The 18,244-nt window shown below is 53.2% G+C and overlaps 1 protein-coding gene across 1 annotated transcript in view; it reads right to left on the bottom strand.

The window, feature by feature from the left end:
* The window catches only part of TNXB (tenascin XB), a 55,988-nt gene that overhangs the window by 36,681 nt on the left and 1,063 nt on the right, over window positions 1-18,244 (bottom strand). The window contains exons 2-6 of the mRNA XM_068961043.1: window positions 10,115-10,525; window positions 7,933-9,771; window positions 7,317-7,432; window positions 2,250-2,406; window positions 1,789-2,052 (exon numbers count right to left, since the gene is read on the bottom strand). Of these exons, the coding sequence (XP_068817144.1) occupies window positions 1,789-2,052; window positions 2,250-2,406; window positions 7,317-7,432; window positions 7,933-9,771; window positions 10,115-10,514 (2,776 nt within the window). The 5' untranslated portion in view covers window positions 10,515-10,525. The remainder of the gene's footprint in view (window positions 1-1,788; window positions 2,053-2,249; window positions 2,407-7,316; window positions 7,433-7,932; window positions 9,772-10,114; window positions 10,526-18,244) is intronic.

Here is an 18,244-nt window from a genome sequence, read left to right as displayed (position 1 = left end):
GACCAGGTCTCCTTGGCCTGGGGTATCCACCAGGATCCTGTGGGTGGAGGGGGTTTCCTGGGACACAGGAAGGTGCGGGGATCCCCGGAGCCTGCACCAGGGAGGGCAGGAAGGCAGAAAGGCAAATCGAAGGAGGGGCAGTGGCAGCCTGAGCAGTGAGGCAGTGAGAGGCACTCAGCCTCCGGTGGCAGGTGAGACTGGGCAGGGGGTGGGGGTCGCGCGGCCCCACCCACGCTACCTGTGGTGGTGATGAAGGCGTAGGACTTGGAGGTCTGCCCTGACCGCACCCCGTGGACCTCCACGTGGTAGGTGGTGCCGGGCTTGAGATCGGGCAGACTGACGGTGCGCGCGGTGCCCGGCACGGTCAGCTCCCCAGCGGGCCCCTCCGCGGGCGGCTGTGGCCGCCAGCGCAGCACCACGCGCTCGAAGTGGCCGCGGAGCCCGTCGAGCGACACGAGGAGCGCGCCGTCGGCGGAAGTGCCCAGCACCTCGGGCTTGGGGTGGCGGGGCGCCGCCACCCGGTCGACGCCTTCGGGCGAGAGGCCGTAGATGCCCTGGTTGGAGTCCCGCTTCCAGGTGCCCGAGTCGGGGCTGGCGGTGGGGTGGGGGCCACCGGGCGGGGGTGCAGGGGAGCGACGCCGCTGCAAGTATTCATGGATGTGGTGCGCCACCGACGTGTAGGTCTGGTTGGCTCGCAGTGGGTAGCCGTGAGCCCGCAGGTGACGCTCCAGGTCCTGCACCGTGCCGCGGAAGCGGCCCAGCTCGGCGGTCAGGTTGCCCCACGCCCGCCGAGGGGCCTGGGGCGGGCTCGGCCGCGGCGGAGACTCCGCCTCCCCCTGCTCCGCGGGCCGCGAGGGCCGAGGGGGCGGCGCTGGGCGCTCGGGCCGCGGGGGCCGCGGGGCCGGGGCCGGCCGGGGCCGGGGCTTGGGGGGCGGCGCTGGGGGGTGCGCCTCCGGGTAACTGTAGTGGCCTGGTGCTGCCGGGGCAGAAAAAGGGGGAGGAGAGAGCCGGTCAGTGGCAGCAACCCCCACCGCCAACCCCTGCACTCCCCCCACGGCAGCCCCGCGTCCCTCCCACCCGAGCCTGAGGCCTCTTCCCTGGGCCCCAGCCCCACCTGCAAAGAGAACCGAGAGAAGTTAGTGCCCCAGGACGCCCTCCCGCTTCGCCCTCCAAGCCCGCCACTGTTGGTGCCCTAGAAAGAAGAAACGAGGGGTGGGGCCGTGCGTCTGAAGGAGAGCAAGGGGCGTGGGAGGAGAGAACGCGAGCGACAGTGAGGTGGGCGTCCCTCTGTCACAGGAAAGGGAAAGAAAGATCCAGGCATCTGTTAAGAGACTTGGAGGGTTAGTGGAAAATTACTGCTGAGACCTAACTCCCCCAAACCCCGATTCTAAAGTCAACAGGCGCCTTGATCTCTAATCTCCTCAGCTCCAGTCCCAGGAGACCTGACCACTGAGATGGAGCACGGAGGGGGGGGGGGGGTCCCTGTGCCCAAGGTCAGATCAGAACCACTCCTATCTGGTTGGGCCGGACAGCATCTTTTATTTACTACATCTCTCCATGAGGCCGCTCTTCCCAAACTCCAACCCACCGCCTTCCTACAGGACTTCAGGCACCTGAGAACTCCCTCTCCTCAGAGACCCTGGTACAGAGGAGGGCCCCCAGCAGGTGCTTTGGGACTGCCACACACCCTGTGCAGTGCATTCAGAGGAGCCCGTGAGCCCGACACACGGCTTCCTAAGGAAGCGGCTCCTAGGCTCAGAAACTTCCCCAGCCCTTGGCCAGCCGTACCTGTGTTGGCTCTGATGGAAGCTGGGTAGCTTACTGCCCGGCCCCGCTCGGCAGTGACGGTCACCACATATTCTACGCCTGGCATCAGGCCAGTCAGCAGCGTCCGGTCTGCCTCGGAGGGCACTTCCAGCCGCACCCTCTGGTTGCCAGCACTGACGTAGGACACCACAAACCGGTCCACTTCAGCCTGGGGGCGCAGCCAGTTGAGCTCCAGTGTGGTTGGTGTCACAGCCACCACGCGGAGGTCCTGGGGGCCGTCAATCACTAGCCAGGTCAGAGAGAGGAGGATTCAGGTGGGAGTCTGGTCTTCGGTCACCAGCTGTCCTGCTAAGAGCCTTGCCCCCAGCCAGTCCCTCCCCTCTGCCCTCTTGGAGGGCATATCCCAGCCCCCCCTTTTCAAGTCTATTTTCTACCCATGACCCCACCCCCACCCCCAGCCCAGCAACAGCCCCAGCTCTCACTGGTGGTGATGGTCTTGGAGGCAGGAGGGCCCCAGCTAGTCCCTCGAAGGGCACGGACAGTGACCTGGTACTCCTGACCAGGGGCTAATCCTCTCTGGTCATAGGCTGAGGAAGAGCTGGGCACCCGTGCTGTGAATGGGGGGCTCGCTCCCTCTGTCTGCAAGAGAGAAAGTATTGGGTGGATCAGGGCTGCCACTCACCCCTGCTGCTCAATGCCCCTGATCCCTTCTTTCTCCAAGGTCTAGGCAGAATCAGCATGAGACTGTGTAGAACTTGGCCCTATACAGCTGGGGAGCATGGGTGGCATCAGCAAACACATCTAGAACACCTTCTCCATGCCAGCTCCCGTTCAAGGCGATTTACATATGTGAACTCACTTAATTCTCTTAAGAATCTAATGAGGTAGGTCAGATTATTCCCATTGGACAGATGAGGAAACTGATGTACAAAAGGAATAAGTGGCTTGCCCAAGGAGGCAGGGATTTAAACCCAGGCAGTGTGACTTCAGAGTCCCCTCTTATGGGGACTACATTAAAAAAAAAAATTTACTTATTTGACTGCTTTGGCTCTTAGTTGTGGAATGAGGACCTAGCCTTGAGACATGTGGGATCTTAGTTCCCTGACCAGGGATTGAACCCACGTCCCCTGCGTTGGAAGGCAGGTTCCTAATCACTGGATGACCAGGGAAGTCCCTGGGCATTACCTTTTGAGCCTGTTCATCAGCTGTCTGCCAGAATTCTACCTGACACACGCCAGGACTCTCTTTCTGGCTTTTCCCTGGCAATCCTGACCCTCTGGGCATGAGGAGACGTCTCATAAACCTGTTCCTGCCATAACAGGTGAAGCAGATGAGTGATACCACTTCAAGTCTCACTTCCTCCTTGAGGCAGCTGCCGCAGCCTGAGCCTTCCCCTAGAAACACCTGCCCTTGGCTGTGTAACTTGGGTGTGACCCACATCGTGACATTTCCTTTTGGGTATTTTTCTTGTCTTTTCAGCAGGGTTGTAGGCCTCTCAAAAACAAGGCCCACCTGCTCAAAGTTCCACAAATATGTTTTCTGAATTTGTACCTGGCATCATTCTGGGCCCTGGAGACACAAAAATAAGAATACATGATCCCTGTCTCCTCAGAGAGCTCATGCTCTAGTAGCTAAATGTGTGGCCACGTTTTACGTTTTATTAGATCCTTAACCCAAATCTCTAGGTGTAGTCCATGCCTGTGAGAGAACAAACCCCATTCAAGTATATGTGTAAAGTGTTATGATTATTTGCAGGAACCCCACAGAAAATCTGCCAGCCTCTGCTCCAGGCAGGGTCTCCTGGAGTGCCAGCCTCTGGGGAAACGAGAGGAATGGACGTCTGGGAACAGCGCAGCATTTCACTGGGCCGTCTAGCTAGAACAGCTAATAAGGACGCTCTGTTCTGCTTTGCTATGTTGGCTGTGATGGGGACACCTCCATTCAGCCAAGTAGGATTGGAAATTTCAAAAGGTACTCTCCTACACCAAGAGAACTGCGAGGAAATCAACACAGTAAATACCAAAGTATAAAACCAGATGAAAGGCCACGTAGAGACTTCTGGGTTGAGGATGAAGTGAAGCTTTGTTAGAGTTTTCTTGGCTGAAAAGGTTTTCTGGGCATGCAGGATCTTCATCCCTCTCTTACTCACTGCCCTAGAATATCCCGGCCTGGGAGGCCTTGGATGGGTGTCTACTCAAGACCTATGAGGGCTTTATCCTTCCCCAAACCTTCTCTCCCTCTCCCTTTACTCCCCCAACCCACCACCACCAACACACACACACCCCTTGCGTGCTTCCTGATGATGTCTGGTCCCAGGGAGACAGCCCATCCCCAGGGTTCACCTTCTCCCTTCAGGTCACCTACATGAACCTTTTAGACACTTTGAGATCCATCTGGGAACAATCCCCTGAGAAGTTGTACTGCCAGTCTAACCCACATCTCTCAGCACCACCTGTCTGGTCTGAGGCTGGCTCTCTATCCAGAGGCTGGCAGCTGATTCAGCCCCTTCATGATGGTTTGGCTGCTTCACTGATGTCCTTGGCAAGTTTCTAACTCTATCTGGATATTAACCTCATGGCCCCAGGTGGAGGGCTCCACCTTGGCTGGCCCCTGGAGCTCACCTCACCCTCATCCTCTTTTTCAGACCAGACCCGAACACAAACTTTTCTGAGGCTGCAAGTTCCTGTGTTCCAGTGAAAATGTGACATAGCCCCAGTTTCCAGTCTGTGGAATACATTCAAACTGGAAACACCTGCATGTCTTTCTGTTTGGGGGTTCACCTCCCTCGGTTTCTTCAAGTTTTGTCTCACATTCATAGAAGATCTTGCCTTTTGCAAAACAGCAGCATTCCTTGGACAAAAGAGCAGTGGTCCTTGGACTTGGGGTATGTGAGAATCACCTGGGGGTATGTTATGATGCAGGTTACTGGGCTCTTCCCCTACAGCTTCTCATTCAGCAGATTGGGGGGCAGAGTCTGACAGTTTGCATGGCTAATGCTCCAGCTGATGCTAAGGCTGCAGGTCCAGGGAACACACTCTCAGAACCACTGAGCGTAGCTGTGCCACGTATGCAGGGAAAAGAGGAATGTTCCTCTTCTGCGTTCTGAAAATCACTCCAATAACTAGGTGTGTCCCTTGGCCAGGAATAGCAGAGTTTGAGCTTTGAGAGAAAAGTGTTTCTGGAAAAGGGAAAAGGATAAGGTAGAGAGAGAGGCTTCTAGGAAGATGGCAGTGGCCAGAGGGATAGCCAGCTACTGAATGTACTCTGTGCCAACAGAAATGGATAGAGAGTGCTGGCCAAAGGCAAGAGGCACAAGCCCAGAGGCCAGCCACAAAAAAGCGTAGAAAACATAGTCAGCGGGCCAGCGGCACAGGCTGATGTGGAGTCCAAGGGAGGTGTCTGGGGACCAATTTTACGGGAGCATTTTCCACACCCAGGCTCAAGGAGAACCTAAAATGTGATGGAGGCCCATACCTAGCGCAAAGCAGATGAGCTGAGAGCATGGCCAAGCTGGACACAGGCTAGTTGGATCCCCCCTGGCCCTACAAAGAGGGAGAAAGCCCAGGACTCCTCCTGGGAGATTGTGCCTCTGGAGAACACCAAGGATGAGGTCATATTTACTAAGAGCAGGAGAAGCTGTTGCCCTTTAAGCTCATTCTAGCTCAAATGTTTATTTCAATTCTTTCCCTAAAGTCTCTTAGGAAAATTCCTCTTAAAAGTCCTACCCTCTCAAGATTGGAACTATGTAAATAACATACACGCAGAAGAGAGTGGGAGAAACACTTCAAAATGTTAACAGTACTTGTTTCAGTGTGAAACAGCCAAGAATTATTTGTTTTTTTCCCTAGTCGCCAAATTCTTGTCTTGTGATTAAATTATTTTTATAACTGAAAAAAAATTTTTTTTAATGGAAGAAAAAAATCCAGGCTCCCTTGGTTGTGCAACAAAGTAGGGATTTCTGCCTCTGCTTCTACCAGAGGGTAAGGAGAGATAAAACATGATAGGGGCCTGGGTTTGAGGTGATAATATTGATAAGGAGACTTAGAATGACTAGGCCAGTTGGGGTGGGGATGACAACCAGCACCTCAGAGCTATCCCTTCTGTCCTAGAGGCTTCCTAAGTTTAAGCCCTGGAACTTATTTATTTTTCCAGAGTCCTGACTGGGTAGAGATTAGAGTAAGTAACATGGCCTATCCACCTATGGCATTTGTGGAATGATGCAGGAAAACATATTTGAATGGGAGAAATGTCCGATGATTTGCAACTAGGAGACCAAACACATCATAAAAATTCAATCTGCATGAAGGGAGATCGCTAATGAGAGGCCACAAACTTTGTCCTTAGGGTGCCCCCAAATATTTTAAGAGTGAGTTGGAAGGAGATAGAAAAAGGAGGCTTTGCAATGCACTGATGACATGGAGGCTAGGGAACTAGTTCACAGACTCAAAATTATTGCAACAGCCTAGACAGCTTGGCCCAAACCAAAAAATGATAACACTGAACAGAGCCAAATACAAAGGCTTATATTTAGGTTTAAAAGGGGGTATGCAGTTGAATGTCTTCTTTTTTCCTTCCTTCGTTCTTTTTTCCTTGTTTATATCTTCTAAAGTCTCTACACTGAGCCTATACGACTTTTATAATAAAAAGTTACTTTAAAAATCAAATATGATCAAAATAACTGACAGTTTGTGTGATCGCAAGTTCATATATGTCAACTCTGAGAAAAGTAGCTGGATATCCAGAGTCAGCCAGGTGAGTGACTGGACTCCTTTCTGCCCCTGTAACTGGGGGGAAGAGGCACATGCAAAAAGCAGGAGGCATTAGAGGAAGAAAACCAAGAAGTGAAGGATTCAGAGAACAAAGCCTCAAGGAAACGGGGAGAAGAAACCAGTGGGTTTGGCCTGGAGGGAATGAATGGTGATGTGATGGTGTGTTCATTTGCTTCAGTGGTGTCCGACTCTTTGCAACGTCATGGACCATAGCCTGCCGGGCTCTTCTGTCCATGGAATTTTCCAGGCAAGAATTCTGGAGTGGGTTGCCATGCCCTTCTCCAAGGGATCTTCCTGACTCAGACATGAAACCCGCATCTCTTGCATTGGTAGGCGTTTTCTTTACCACTGAGCCACCAGGCAAGCCCAGTGTGATGGCTGATGTCTCCAAATATCTGAAAGTCCATGGTGTAAGATGAAGGGAAAGGAAAAAACTCATTCCAATGCTGGTGAAGGCCCAGCTGGGGCCACTGAATGGATGTATGAATGGGGCAGTTTTGGATTCAGCAACAACAGAAAGAAGTGACTTCAGCAAAAATGGAGTCAGCAGGCAGCCCTAGGAAGTACTGAGCTCAAGGTCACCAGAGGAGTTCCAGCAGCAGTGGGCTGATGATGCAAAGGCCTTCTGCACACAGTGTGGGCAGAATGAGAAGGTCTTTAGCACAGCTTCAGGAACCGGCTACCTGGACTCAACCACTGATTACCTGGAACTCCTTTTGAGGTGAGCACCCCCACCGCCAGCCCCACTCACTCGGCCCCCTCTTGGAGCTTGGCTCTCACCGTTGGGATGAACTGGATTTCATAGGCATCCACATTTCCGGGAGCCCGGGTCCACTCTGTCCGAACTGTCGTCTCCTCCAGCAGGTGCATCCTCATGCCCTCGATGGCCGGCACCTCTGCCCAGGAGAGTGGGATATGAGAAGCTGCTTAGCCCAAGGCAGCTCCCCACCCCTACCCCCACTCTCACAGGCTCTTCCTACTCAGGGTCACATTAAGAGATCCAGCCAAGTTCCCAGTCTTCTCTGGCGGGAGAGAGGAATGGTGAGGAAAAGCCAGCAGTGGCCTGAACAAGCCTTGGGTTTCCTTCACTGCCCTCCATCTCCAGGAACCAAAATCTCCCGAAAACTACCTGAAGAGGGCCCCTGGATCTGCTCGTCAGAGATCTTACAGCAGGTCCTGCCTGCAGGCATGGCCCCCACCTGCTCTGGCTCTGCAGCCCTGGTGCACCCTGGCCCTCTGGCTCCTCTGACTGCCCCACCGCCCACCCCAGTATCTGACCACCCCCATCACCCTGCCTGCAAGTCTGGGGCCGCCTCCGCCTCAGACTCAGGCTTTCTCATGGGGCTCCAGTTTTCCAGCCCCGGACCAAGCACACTGAGGAAGGCTGTCCGCTCACCTTCCCCGCAGTCTTCCCCTGCATAGCCGTCTTGGCAGACGCAGCTGCCCTCATGACACTCTCCCCGGCCGCGGCAGTCCCCGGGGCACGTCTGGATGGCGCAGTCGGGGCCCCGGAAGCCCTCGACGCAGACACACTGGCCTTCGCGGCACAGTTCCCGTGGCCCGCAGCCCCCGGGGCAGGCGCTGGCAGGAGGCTCTTCCTGCCCACAGTCCTCGCCGCTGTAGCCCACGTGGCACACGCACACGCCCTGCACACAGCGACCACGGCCCCGGCAGTCAGCTGGGCAGGTGCGGGTGGCGCAGGAGGGGCCTGTGTAGCCGGAGTCGCACAAGCAGCGCCCGTTCTCGCAGCGGCCGCGCCGGTGACAGTTGGAGGGGCAGACACGGAGGCCGCAGTCCTCGCCCGCGAAGCCTTCCCAACAGGTGCACACACCATCCTGGCACACGCCCCGCTGGTTGCAGTCGCGCGGGCACCGTCTCACGCCGCAGTCCTCACCCTCGTAGCCATCGTCGCACACGCAGCGCCCCTCCAGGCACTGGCCGCGGCCTTGGCAACCCCTGGGGCAGCTGTGCGTGCCGCAGTCTTCGCCCTCGTAGCCCACGTCGCACGAGCACACGCCATCTTCGCAGCGGCCGCGACCGCGACAGTCCCTGGGACACCGACGGCTCCCGCAGTCCTCTCCTGTGAAGCCTGGGTTGCACACGCAGCGGCCGTCTACGCAGCGCCCGCGCCCGCGACAGTCGCCAGGGCAGGCGCGCGTACCGCAGTCCCGGCCTGTGTACCCGGGCCAACACACGCAGCGGCCACTCTCGCAACGGCCCCGGCCGCGACAGTCCCCGGGACAGCTGCGCACGCCGCAGTCCTCGCCACTGTAGCCCGCGTGGCACACGCATACGCCGTTCTCGCAGCGCCCGCGGCCCCGACAGTCGCGCGGGCAGGCGCGCGCGCCGCAGTCGGGCCCCGAGTACCCGGGCCAGCACACGCAGCGGCCGTCCTCGCAGCGGCCCCTTTGGTTGCAGTCGCCCGGGCAGCTGCGCACGCCGCAGTCGTCCCCACTGTACCCGGGATCGCAGATGCATTCGCCATCCTCGCAACGCCCTCGGCCCCGACAGTCGCGGGGACAGGTCCGCGTGCTGCAGTCCTCGCCCGCGTACCCGGGCCAGCACACGCAGCGGCCGTCCACACAGCGCCCGCCCTCGCCACAGTCCCACGGGCAGGTCCGCGAGCCGCAGTCGTCACCAGCGTAGCCCGGGTCACAGACGCAGCGCCCGTCTTCGCAGCGCCCCTTCTGGCTGCAGCCTCGGGGACAGCTCCTCACCCCACAATCGTCGCCAGTGTAACCGGGGTTGCACACGCAGCGCCCATTCTCGCAGCGTCCTCTCTGGCTACAGTCTCGGGGGCAGCTCCTCACCCCACAGTCCTCGCCACTGTAGCCTGGATTGCACACGCAGCGCCCGTCCTCGCAGCGTCCCCTCTGGCTGCAGCCGCGAGGGCAGGAGCGCACACTGCAGTCGTCCCCGGAGAAGCCCGAGCGGCACACGCACACGCCCTGCACGCAGCGCCCGCGGCCGTGGCAGTCCCCGGGGCAGGAGGGCCAGCTACAACTGGGCCCGGTGTAGCCAGGGAAGCACACGCAGCGACCACGGACGCAGCGACCCTGATCATTGCAGTCATCCGGGCAGGAACCGGGGGCAGAGGGTGGTGAGGAGGGGGGTCCCTCCGCACCTGCGGGATCCGAGCAGGTGGGCCCACCCCAGCCTGGCTCGCAGGAGCAGGCACAGCGGCTCAGGTCAAACACACCATGGAGACTGCAGAGGCTTCGAATGTCGGTCTGGCCTGGAGTAGGAGTGAGAGTTGGGTCTCAGTCTCTCTAGGGAGGAGAGGCTGAGTTTGTGTAGTGCTGCCCTGAGTTAGCTTCTCCATCAGGGAAGCCTCATTTCCTAAGGCCATCTCAGTTTCCAGCTGCAACTTATCACCCAGGGCCCTAACATTCACTGGGGAGGGCTGACATCTAGTCACAGGGCTCCGCTCTCAGAGCCGTGCCCTGGGCTGCACTCACCACCTGCAAAGAGAAGGCGGGTGCCTTTTTCTAATTCACACCAAGGTCCTCTAGTGATGCCCACCCAATCCTAACCACTTCCCTTCTTTTCCGTGCTCCTCCCTGTGATCTTCGGCTCACCTGTGCCAGCCTGGGCAGCTGGAGGACAACACCCCCCAGTGCACTGTTCCTTGAGCCCTTTCACCAGCTCCTCCAGGATCTCCAGTCGGACCCTCAGGGCCTGCACCTCTGAAGCAGGGACAGGGGGCTCAGTGCCTGGGGGACAGCCACAGCCAGCTGAAGGGGGCAGGTTGATGCGGTGGGTGAACACCACCTGCTTCTCCCCTCCTTCCACCGTGTGCTCGTAGAGCCGAGAAGAAGGGCCTCCCCCTTCTGGCTGCACTGTACGGCCCCCCGGCTGGGGAGGGGGCCGTGGGGCTGGGAGTGTCACGTTGGAACGTGGAGAGAAAGGGCCTGCTGTGACAGTGCCCAGCAGCATCAGAAGGGCCAGGTTGGAGGTTAGGGAACATTGGGTGGGCATCTTTCCGGAGGCTGTGGGGAGAGAGGGCACATATGAGAGCAGACTCACAGAGCAGACAAGATGAACGTCCCCTTCTCCAACACACATGCCCACAGTCCCACCACCCACAGCTCATCCACCCGACTCACGTATTGGCAAAAATCCACATTCAGCTTGATCCTATCACAAACCCTCCCTGGGCAGATCTGTCTCTACCTTGCTTTCTTATGTCATTTGGTCACCCTGCTCCTCCACTCCTTATTTTGTTTATTTTTTTACTGTTCCATCCACACGGGTCTTTTTTGTTTGTTCCACAGATGCTACAAGCTTACATTAGCCTAAGGGCCTTTGCACTACATGTTTTCTCTGTCTGGGGTGCTCTTCACTCAGCTCTTAGAGGTTGGCTCCTTTCTGTTCAAATCTTAACTCACATGTCGTCGACTCCCAGAGGTCTTCCTTGGTGCCCGATTGGAGCAGTCTTTCATCACACTTCATCAGTGTCCTGCTTATGTTCTTCATGCCATTTACTGCTGCCTGAATTATCTGTTTGTGTGCCACTTCTTTGTTACCTTTCCCCCACTACCAGAACGTGAATGCCACAAGAACAGGGACTTCATCTGTCCTGGTATTGCTGCATGCTTGTACCTGGCACACGGGATGGGCACTATACAACCCCGTTTTTTTTTTTTTTTTGGTGGCCATTCTGCACAATTTATGGGATTTTAATTCCCCGATCAGGGATTGAACCCAGGCCCTCAGCAGTGAAAGTGCAGAGTCCTAACACTGAACCACCAGGGAATTCCCTATCCAACACATTTTTGTTGAATGGGTCAGCAGATGAATATAAAAGACTAATCCTTCCATAAGCAACTGGATCCCAGCTCCTAGTATCTTTTTAGAAACCTTAAGGTGTAGATTATCCTCTCCTTTCATTTAGCCCCTCATTCAACTAGATTCTTCCCATCATCTTTTCATATAAGCTCAAAAAGCTCCTGTTTTCTTTTTTCTTTTTTTAATCCTCTTCCTCAGGACTTACATTACCAAATATCAAAATTTATTATGAAGGTGCAAGCATAGAGTACAGAGCAGAAACAGACCCACACATATGTGGTCACCTGATTAATGAAAAAGAGGCCCCCTACAATTAAAAGGAGAATAAATTGTGATAAATGGTCCTGGACCAGTTGAAGATCCACATGGGAAAAAATCTATCTCTACCCTACGTCCACATACAGAAATTAATTTGGAATGAGTATGTAGATCTAATCGTGAAAGGTAAAGCAATACCTTTCACAAAATGTCTTAGAGGAAAAAACTATAGGAGAAAATCTTTATGACGATGAAATAAACAAAGATTTCTTAGAACCTAACCACAAAATTTACCATAAAAATTTCACACAAAACTAAACCACAAAAAAAGATACTGATACATTCAGTTCAGTTCAGTCGCTCAGTCCTGTCCGACTCTTTGCGACCCCATGAACTGCAGCACGCCAGGCCTCCCTGTCCATCATCAACACCTGGGGTCCACCCAAACCCATGTCCATCGAGTCGGTGATACCATCCAACCTGTGTCATCCCCTTCTCCTCCTGCCCTCAATCTTTCCCAGCATCAGGGTCTTTTCCAATGAGTCAGCTCTTCTCATCAGGTGGCCAAAGTATGGGAGTTTCAGCTTCAGCATCTTGGACCACATTAAATCGATAACTTCTGGTCATCAAAGGACACCGCTCAGGGCTTCCCTGGTGGCTCAGTAATAAAGAATCCACCTGCCAATGCAGGAGACCTGACTTCGCGCCCTGGTCCAGGAAGATCCCACATGCCTCAGGGCAACTAAGCCCCTGCACCACAACTACTGAGCCCGTGCCCTGGAGCCTGTGTTCTCCAACAAGAGAAGCTACTGAAGTGAGAAACCCACACGCCACAACTGGAGAGTAGCCCCCACCTGCTGCAACCAGAGGAAAGCCCACACAGCAACGAAGACCCAGCACTGCCAAAAATAAATAGATGTAATTATAAAAAAAGATAAAATGAAGAGCAAAAGAAGGCAAGCTACAGAGTGGGAGAAAACATGTGGGAAATGTCAGACTACATATATAGGTATTATATATGGTGGGGAGATTGGGAGACAGTGCTTGAGAGTTGAGAGAGGGGATTAAAAATCTAAAGAATTCCTTCAGAACAAAAACAAACAAAAGGCAGGCAACCAGTTTTTTTTTTTTTTTAATTTGCAAAAAAAAAAAAGTCTCTCTAGCAAAGAATATATCCAAAGTTCCAATAAATAGATGAAAAATAAACATATGCATGTGTAGAAAAAAACTAGTAATCAGGGAAATGAAAATTAAAACCGCAAGAGGATGCCATCAAATATCCACCAGAATGGCTAAAACTAAAAGGGCTGTTGATGCTCAATATTGACAAGAATGTGAGGCTACTGGAATTCTCATTTACTGCAAGTAGGGGCAGAAATTAGTGCAGCCACTTTGGAAAACTGATAGGCAGTTGCTACTAAGGCATACAGCCTATAACTTGGCAATTATACTTCTTGGTAAATACCCAACAGAAACGACTGGACGTATCCTCCAAAAGACATGACTGCATGTATCCTCTAAAAGACGAGTACAAGAATGTTCATGGGATTCTTTTCATATGAGCCTGAACTGGAAGCACCTCAAGTGTTCATTAATAGTAGAATGGATAAATAAATTGGGGCATAGTCATACAATGGGATACTCTCCAGCAATGAAAAAACACCCTCCTGGGACTTGCTGGGTGATCCAGTGCTCAGGACTCAGTGCTTTCACTGCCAGGCCCTGGGTTCAATCCCTGGTAGGGGGAGGTTTGCAAGCTGGGCAGTGTAGCCAAAAAGCAAAGAAACAAACTCTCCCCAACACCCCCCCCCCCAGCCCCACCTTGTTACACACAGCAACATGGACAAAATTTGACACACATAATGCTAAGCAAAAGAAACAAGACACAAAAAAAGAACATTGCAAATGATGCTATTCATATGAGGTTCATGAACTGAACTGAATAGAAGACAGAATAGAATTACTAGAAATACTTTGCACTTTAACTGGGTGGTTAAAAGTATGTATAATCAAAAATTAATTGAGCTATACACTTATCTGCATTTCACTATAAGCACAAAATATACTTAAAATACAAAAATATACCTTAAAAAAATTCCCCAACCTCACACTCCCTCCAGCCACCACATATTTCTCTTTTCTACTTCATGGCCATAGTTGTCAAAAGATTTATCTGGATTTGTTGTTTCTATCTCACATATCCCATGCATTTCTCAACCAGCTCCCATCTGACTTCACCTTCTTTCAGTCTACCAAATAGCCCTCCCTAAGGTCTCCCAGCTTCCTTGGTGGCTCAGATGGAAAAGCATCTGCCTATAATGAGGGAGACTTGGGTTCGGGTCAGGAAGATCCCCTGGAGAAGGAAATGGCAACCCACTCCAGTATTCTTGCCTGGAAAACCCCATGGACGGAGGAGCCTGGCAGGCTACAGTCCATGGGGTTGCAAGTAGTCGGACACAACTGAGCGACTGAACTGAAGGCCTCCCAATGATCTGTGTCACAAAATCTAAAAGACGTTTGTCTTCACCTTGATCTCTCTCAAAATCACTGGACACTGGTGACCACGTCTTCCATTTTAGAGCATTCTATATCTGTGTTGGCGATAAGGTAGACAGGAGAGATCACTGGCTCTTAACACTTAAAATGTGGCTAGAGGGACTGAAGCACCGAACTTTCTTTAGTACTTTTAACAGCTCTCCAGGGGATTGCAGTGTGTAGCCAGAGCTGTGACCTACTTGGGGTAGTCATCCACTCAGGTACCTTCATCCAGATCCAGGAGTTTAATTTCCAAACTATACCCCAGAGTGTAAACTATCTCCTCTTAACTCCAAGCAATCTAGCTATCCTTCTATTTGGCATCTCCTCTTGGGCACCTCAGATTCAACACATCTAAAACAACTCAACGTTCATCCCTCCTGTACCCATCCCTTCTCAGTGTTCTCTATTGCAGTTCATGGTCCCATAGTTACTCAGCTTCACAAGCCAGAAACCCAACAGCTCATTCAACACCACCATATTTCATCATATCAACCCATATTTTATTGTAAATGTCTCTTTAATTTGCTTATGTTTCTCCCTCTAAGCATCATTACAGTCCAAGCTACTATCTACCTTTTGCTTAACAACTGTGATTGCCTCCTACCCGGTTCCTCTGCTTCTATTCTTGCTTCTTAAAAATCTTGCAAAGGCAAATAGAATGTCCCGCTCCCTCAAAAAACTTTTCAGTGGTTTCCCTCTGAATAGTCTTCAAATACTGACGGACAGTCCTGCACCATCTGGCCCCTGCTGACCTCTCCCACCTCATCCCTCATAAGACTTCCCTCCCTCTCTCCACTCCAGTCCCACTGGCTTTATGTCCCCCACATTCTTCCCAGCCCCAGACCTTTGTATCTGTGGTTCCCTCTATGGAATGTTCTTCCTTTTTCTCTTGGCTTCCTCATCATTCAGGTCTCAACCCCACATCTCTTCCTCAGGAAAACTTTTCTGTACAGGTCAGCTTCCCTATCATGTGATATTACAGGATCATGTAACTCCCACTTGCAGCATTTATAATAATTTATACTCACATATTTATTTGTGGGATTATTTTATTACTTTCTTGCCCACACTCAACCTTGCCCGCTAAACTGTAAGGTCCATGGAGGCAGACATAGCACCTGGTTTTTTCTTTTGTTTTGGCTGCTATAGCCTTACATCTGGCACATAGTAAGTGCTCAAAAAAATATTTATTGACTATATAGATATTTAGTCAATTTACATAGTTCAAGTCAAGCCCAGGGCTAGCACAGGGCTGGAACCAAGGACAGGACCAAGGTCAGGGCTAGGACCACGGACAGTGTCTGGGGCTGAAAGTTGGTTAGAAACAGCAGCTGGGGCAGCTGTTGGCCAGGGAGCAGGCCATGTGTAGATCCTGGCAGGGCTGCATGGAACTAGCCCATTGGAAAACCATTTGGCACAGCCGCCCAAATCCACTAGAGCTGTGTGCAAACCCTATGACCTGGCAGCTCTACTCCGAGGGGTCTACCCACCACTTCTCATAATAGCCACAGACTGGGAACTACCCAAATGTCTCACACGAGTAGAATGGATTAAATAACACGTGGTTTGTTCAAACAGTGGAATAAAAAAAAGCAATAAGAACAAAGTGTAACTATATGCAATAACATGAATGGGTCTCGCTAATATAGGGTGGAGCAAAAGAAGTCAGACACAAAGAACTTGCTGAAACATTCTGTTTATGTGATGTTTGAGTCTAGACCATGTTAACTGTCAATCAGTAGAGTGGCAAGTCAGAAATGTGGCACACTTGGGGGAATGGGGACCAAGAAGGGGCATTGTGGGGAAATTCTGGGGTGCTAAGAACACCCTGTTTCTTGATCTGAGTGCTGGTCACCCAGTTGTATTTGTGGAATCCACTGAGTCAAGAACTGGGAGGCACAGGGAGACGAGGATTAGAGAAGCAAGGTAATGGGGTGATGGGGGAACCAGGAGAGGAGGCCTCGGTAACAGAGATGCGTGGGGGGTTCAGGCGAAGGGTTAAGGAGCGGTGTTAGCAGGCACCCAGTTCTTCCAGACCAGAGAGCCTGGAGAGGGAAGGAGAGCAGGGTGAGTGGTGGGAATGCTGACTGAGGAGGAGGGTCAGGGGCTGTGACTAGTGCCTCCCACAACACACACACACGTTTATTTCCTGGCTTCCTACGCTTAAAATTCTCCTCTGAGCCTGAGAAAAAGGAGTTTCCAGGGCTACCAGCCATCACACTCCACCACCATCCCACCAGAGATGGAAGGAGTGGGCAACAGGAGCAGAGTGTTTCCACACTGAGAGGCACCCTGCCCCACAAAGCCCAGCAGAGAGCCTGGCAAGCAGAGAGCTGCCCTTCCCTCAGCCCATCAGCCCCTCTCTCAGCTTGGAGTGTAGCCCTGGGTGTGAGCTGGGCTCTGACTTACCTTCAAATTCTGTTGCCCTGTGTCTAATGTTGCACACATCTCCAGGTGCACACACACAAATACACATACAAATGTACTCACATGTGCTTATCCACAAATATGAACACACTTCTTGTATCTGTCCATTCTAAGTCACTTCAGCCCTGTCCGACTCTTTGCAACCCTATGTACTATAGCCCGTCAGGCTCCTCTGTCCTTGGGATTCTCCAGGCAAGAATACTGGAGTGGGCTGCCATGCTCTCCTCCAGGGGATCTTCCCAACCCAGGGATTGAACCCGTGTCTCTTACATCAGCAGATGGTTTTTTTTTTTTTTTTACCACTAGCACCACCTGGGAACTATACACATACTTATACTCATCCAAAGAAGCTTGCATCTTTGTGGGCACACACATTTGAGTATGTGCAGGGGTTTCCCAGCAGTAAAGAACCCACCTGCCAATGCAGGAAACTCGAGTCGATCCCTGCCTGGGTCGAGAAGAGCCCCTGGAGTAGGAAATGGTAACCCACTCCAGTATTCTTGTCTGGGAAATCCGATGGAGAAGCCTGGCGGGCTACAGTCCATGGGGTCACAAAAGAGACACGACTTCAGTACTAAGCAACAACAACAAGGGCATACACACACAAACTCCTCTTCACATTTCCTCCACATCCAGTCACTGAGCGATGTCTAAAAAAGCTGATTTCTCATTGGCTCAGAGGGCAGTTGCGTACGTCAAAGAACTTAGTTGGAGTGAGGGGAACCACACAGGAGACCCTTCTTCAGAGGAGGCAGAGGTTACAGGGTGCTCCACACCCCTGGGGGTTTGGGGGAGCTGCCAGTCCCCGTCCCACAACAATCGAATCCTGCACCTCTTCCCCACTTGGTGGGCGCAGGGGGAGGGTCTCTGCAGCGGGAAGAAGCGGGAAAGTAGTGAAGCTGGTCTGAGAGGAGAGGCCCGCACAGGCCACACCCCCAGAGCCTCTCTCCCAAGCCCCTCTCCCTCCCGTCTCCACCGCCCGCCTAGCTCCTCATTCCCATTTCTTGAAAGAATCGCGCTCTTCTCTCAGCACCAGGAAAGCAGGATACTTGGGTGTCCCTTATGTTTCCCTCTCATCGCCCGCCCTCCCGAGGCATCGGGGGTGCCTTTGCGCAGCGAGGAAGGAGGGGAGCACGGGCCTCCCCCTCTTGGCACCCTTCCCATAGTCGGAGGGCTGGCAGGGATGGGGCATCGTCCCAAGCGGTGACTCAGCGCGCAGGGTATTCATGTGGTGGCCAAGTTTGACACTTCGCTCATCAGGGACTGTAGGTCCCAGGAGCTGGGGAGAGGGGCTGGCCTCCTGCAGGGATGTTCGAGAGGTGGGGGATTTTGGCCCCACTCCCATGGTCCTCTCTGTCCCTCGTGCCACAAGAAGAGTGAAGGTAGGAGGATTCTAGGGCTGCGAGGACAAGGAGGGAGGTGAGGGCTGGGCTGGGTTTGGAAGCAGGTGGCAAGGAGGCAACCGGGAGATGGGGCAGTTGGAAGATCTAAGACACCCCTTATTCTGGGAAGTTCATGGGCCAGAGACGTCGGAAAACTAAAAGAAAGGACTTCTGGACCCTCAGTGGCAAAGAGTCCTGGGGAGGAGCACTGAATGACCAGGACTCAAGGGAAAGAAAGTTGAGAAATTGAGGTGCTGGGTCCCCGGGGGTCTGGAGGCAGGGCCAGGGAAAGAGGGAAGGGGGGCTGAGGATCTG

Source organism: Capricornis sumatraensis, chromosome 22 (genome assembly GCF_032405125.1).
Source record: "Capricornis sumatraensis isolate serow.1 chromosome 22, serow.2, whole genome shotgun sequence".
Taxonomy (NCBI): Eukaryota; Metazoa; Chordata; class Mammalia; order Artiodactyla; family Bovidae; genus Capricornis; species Capricornis sumatraensis.
This window is presented reverse-complemented; position numbering and strand designations above follow the sequence as displayed.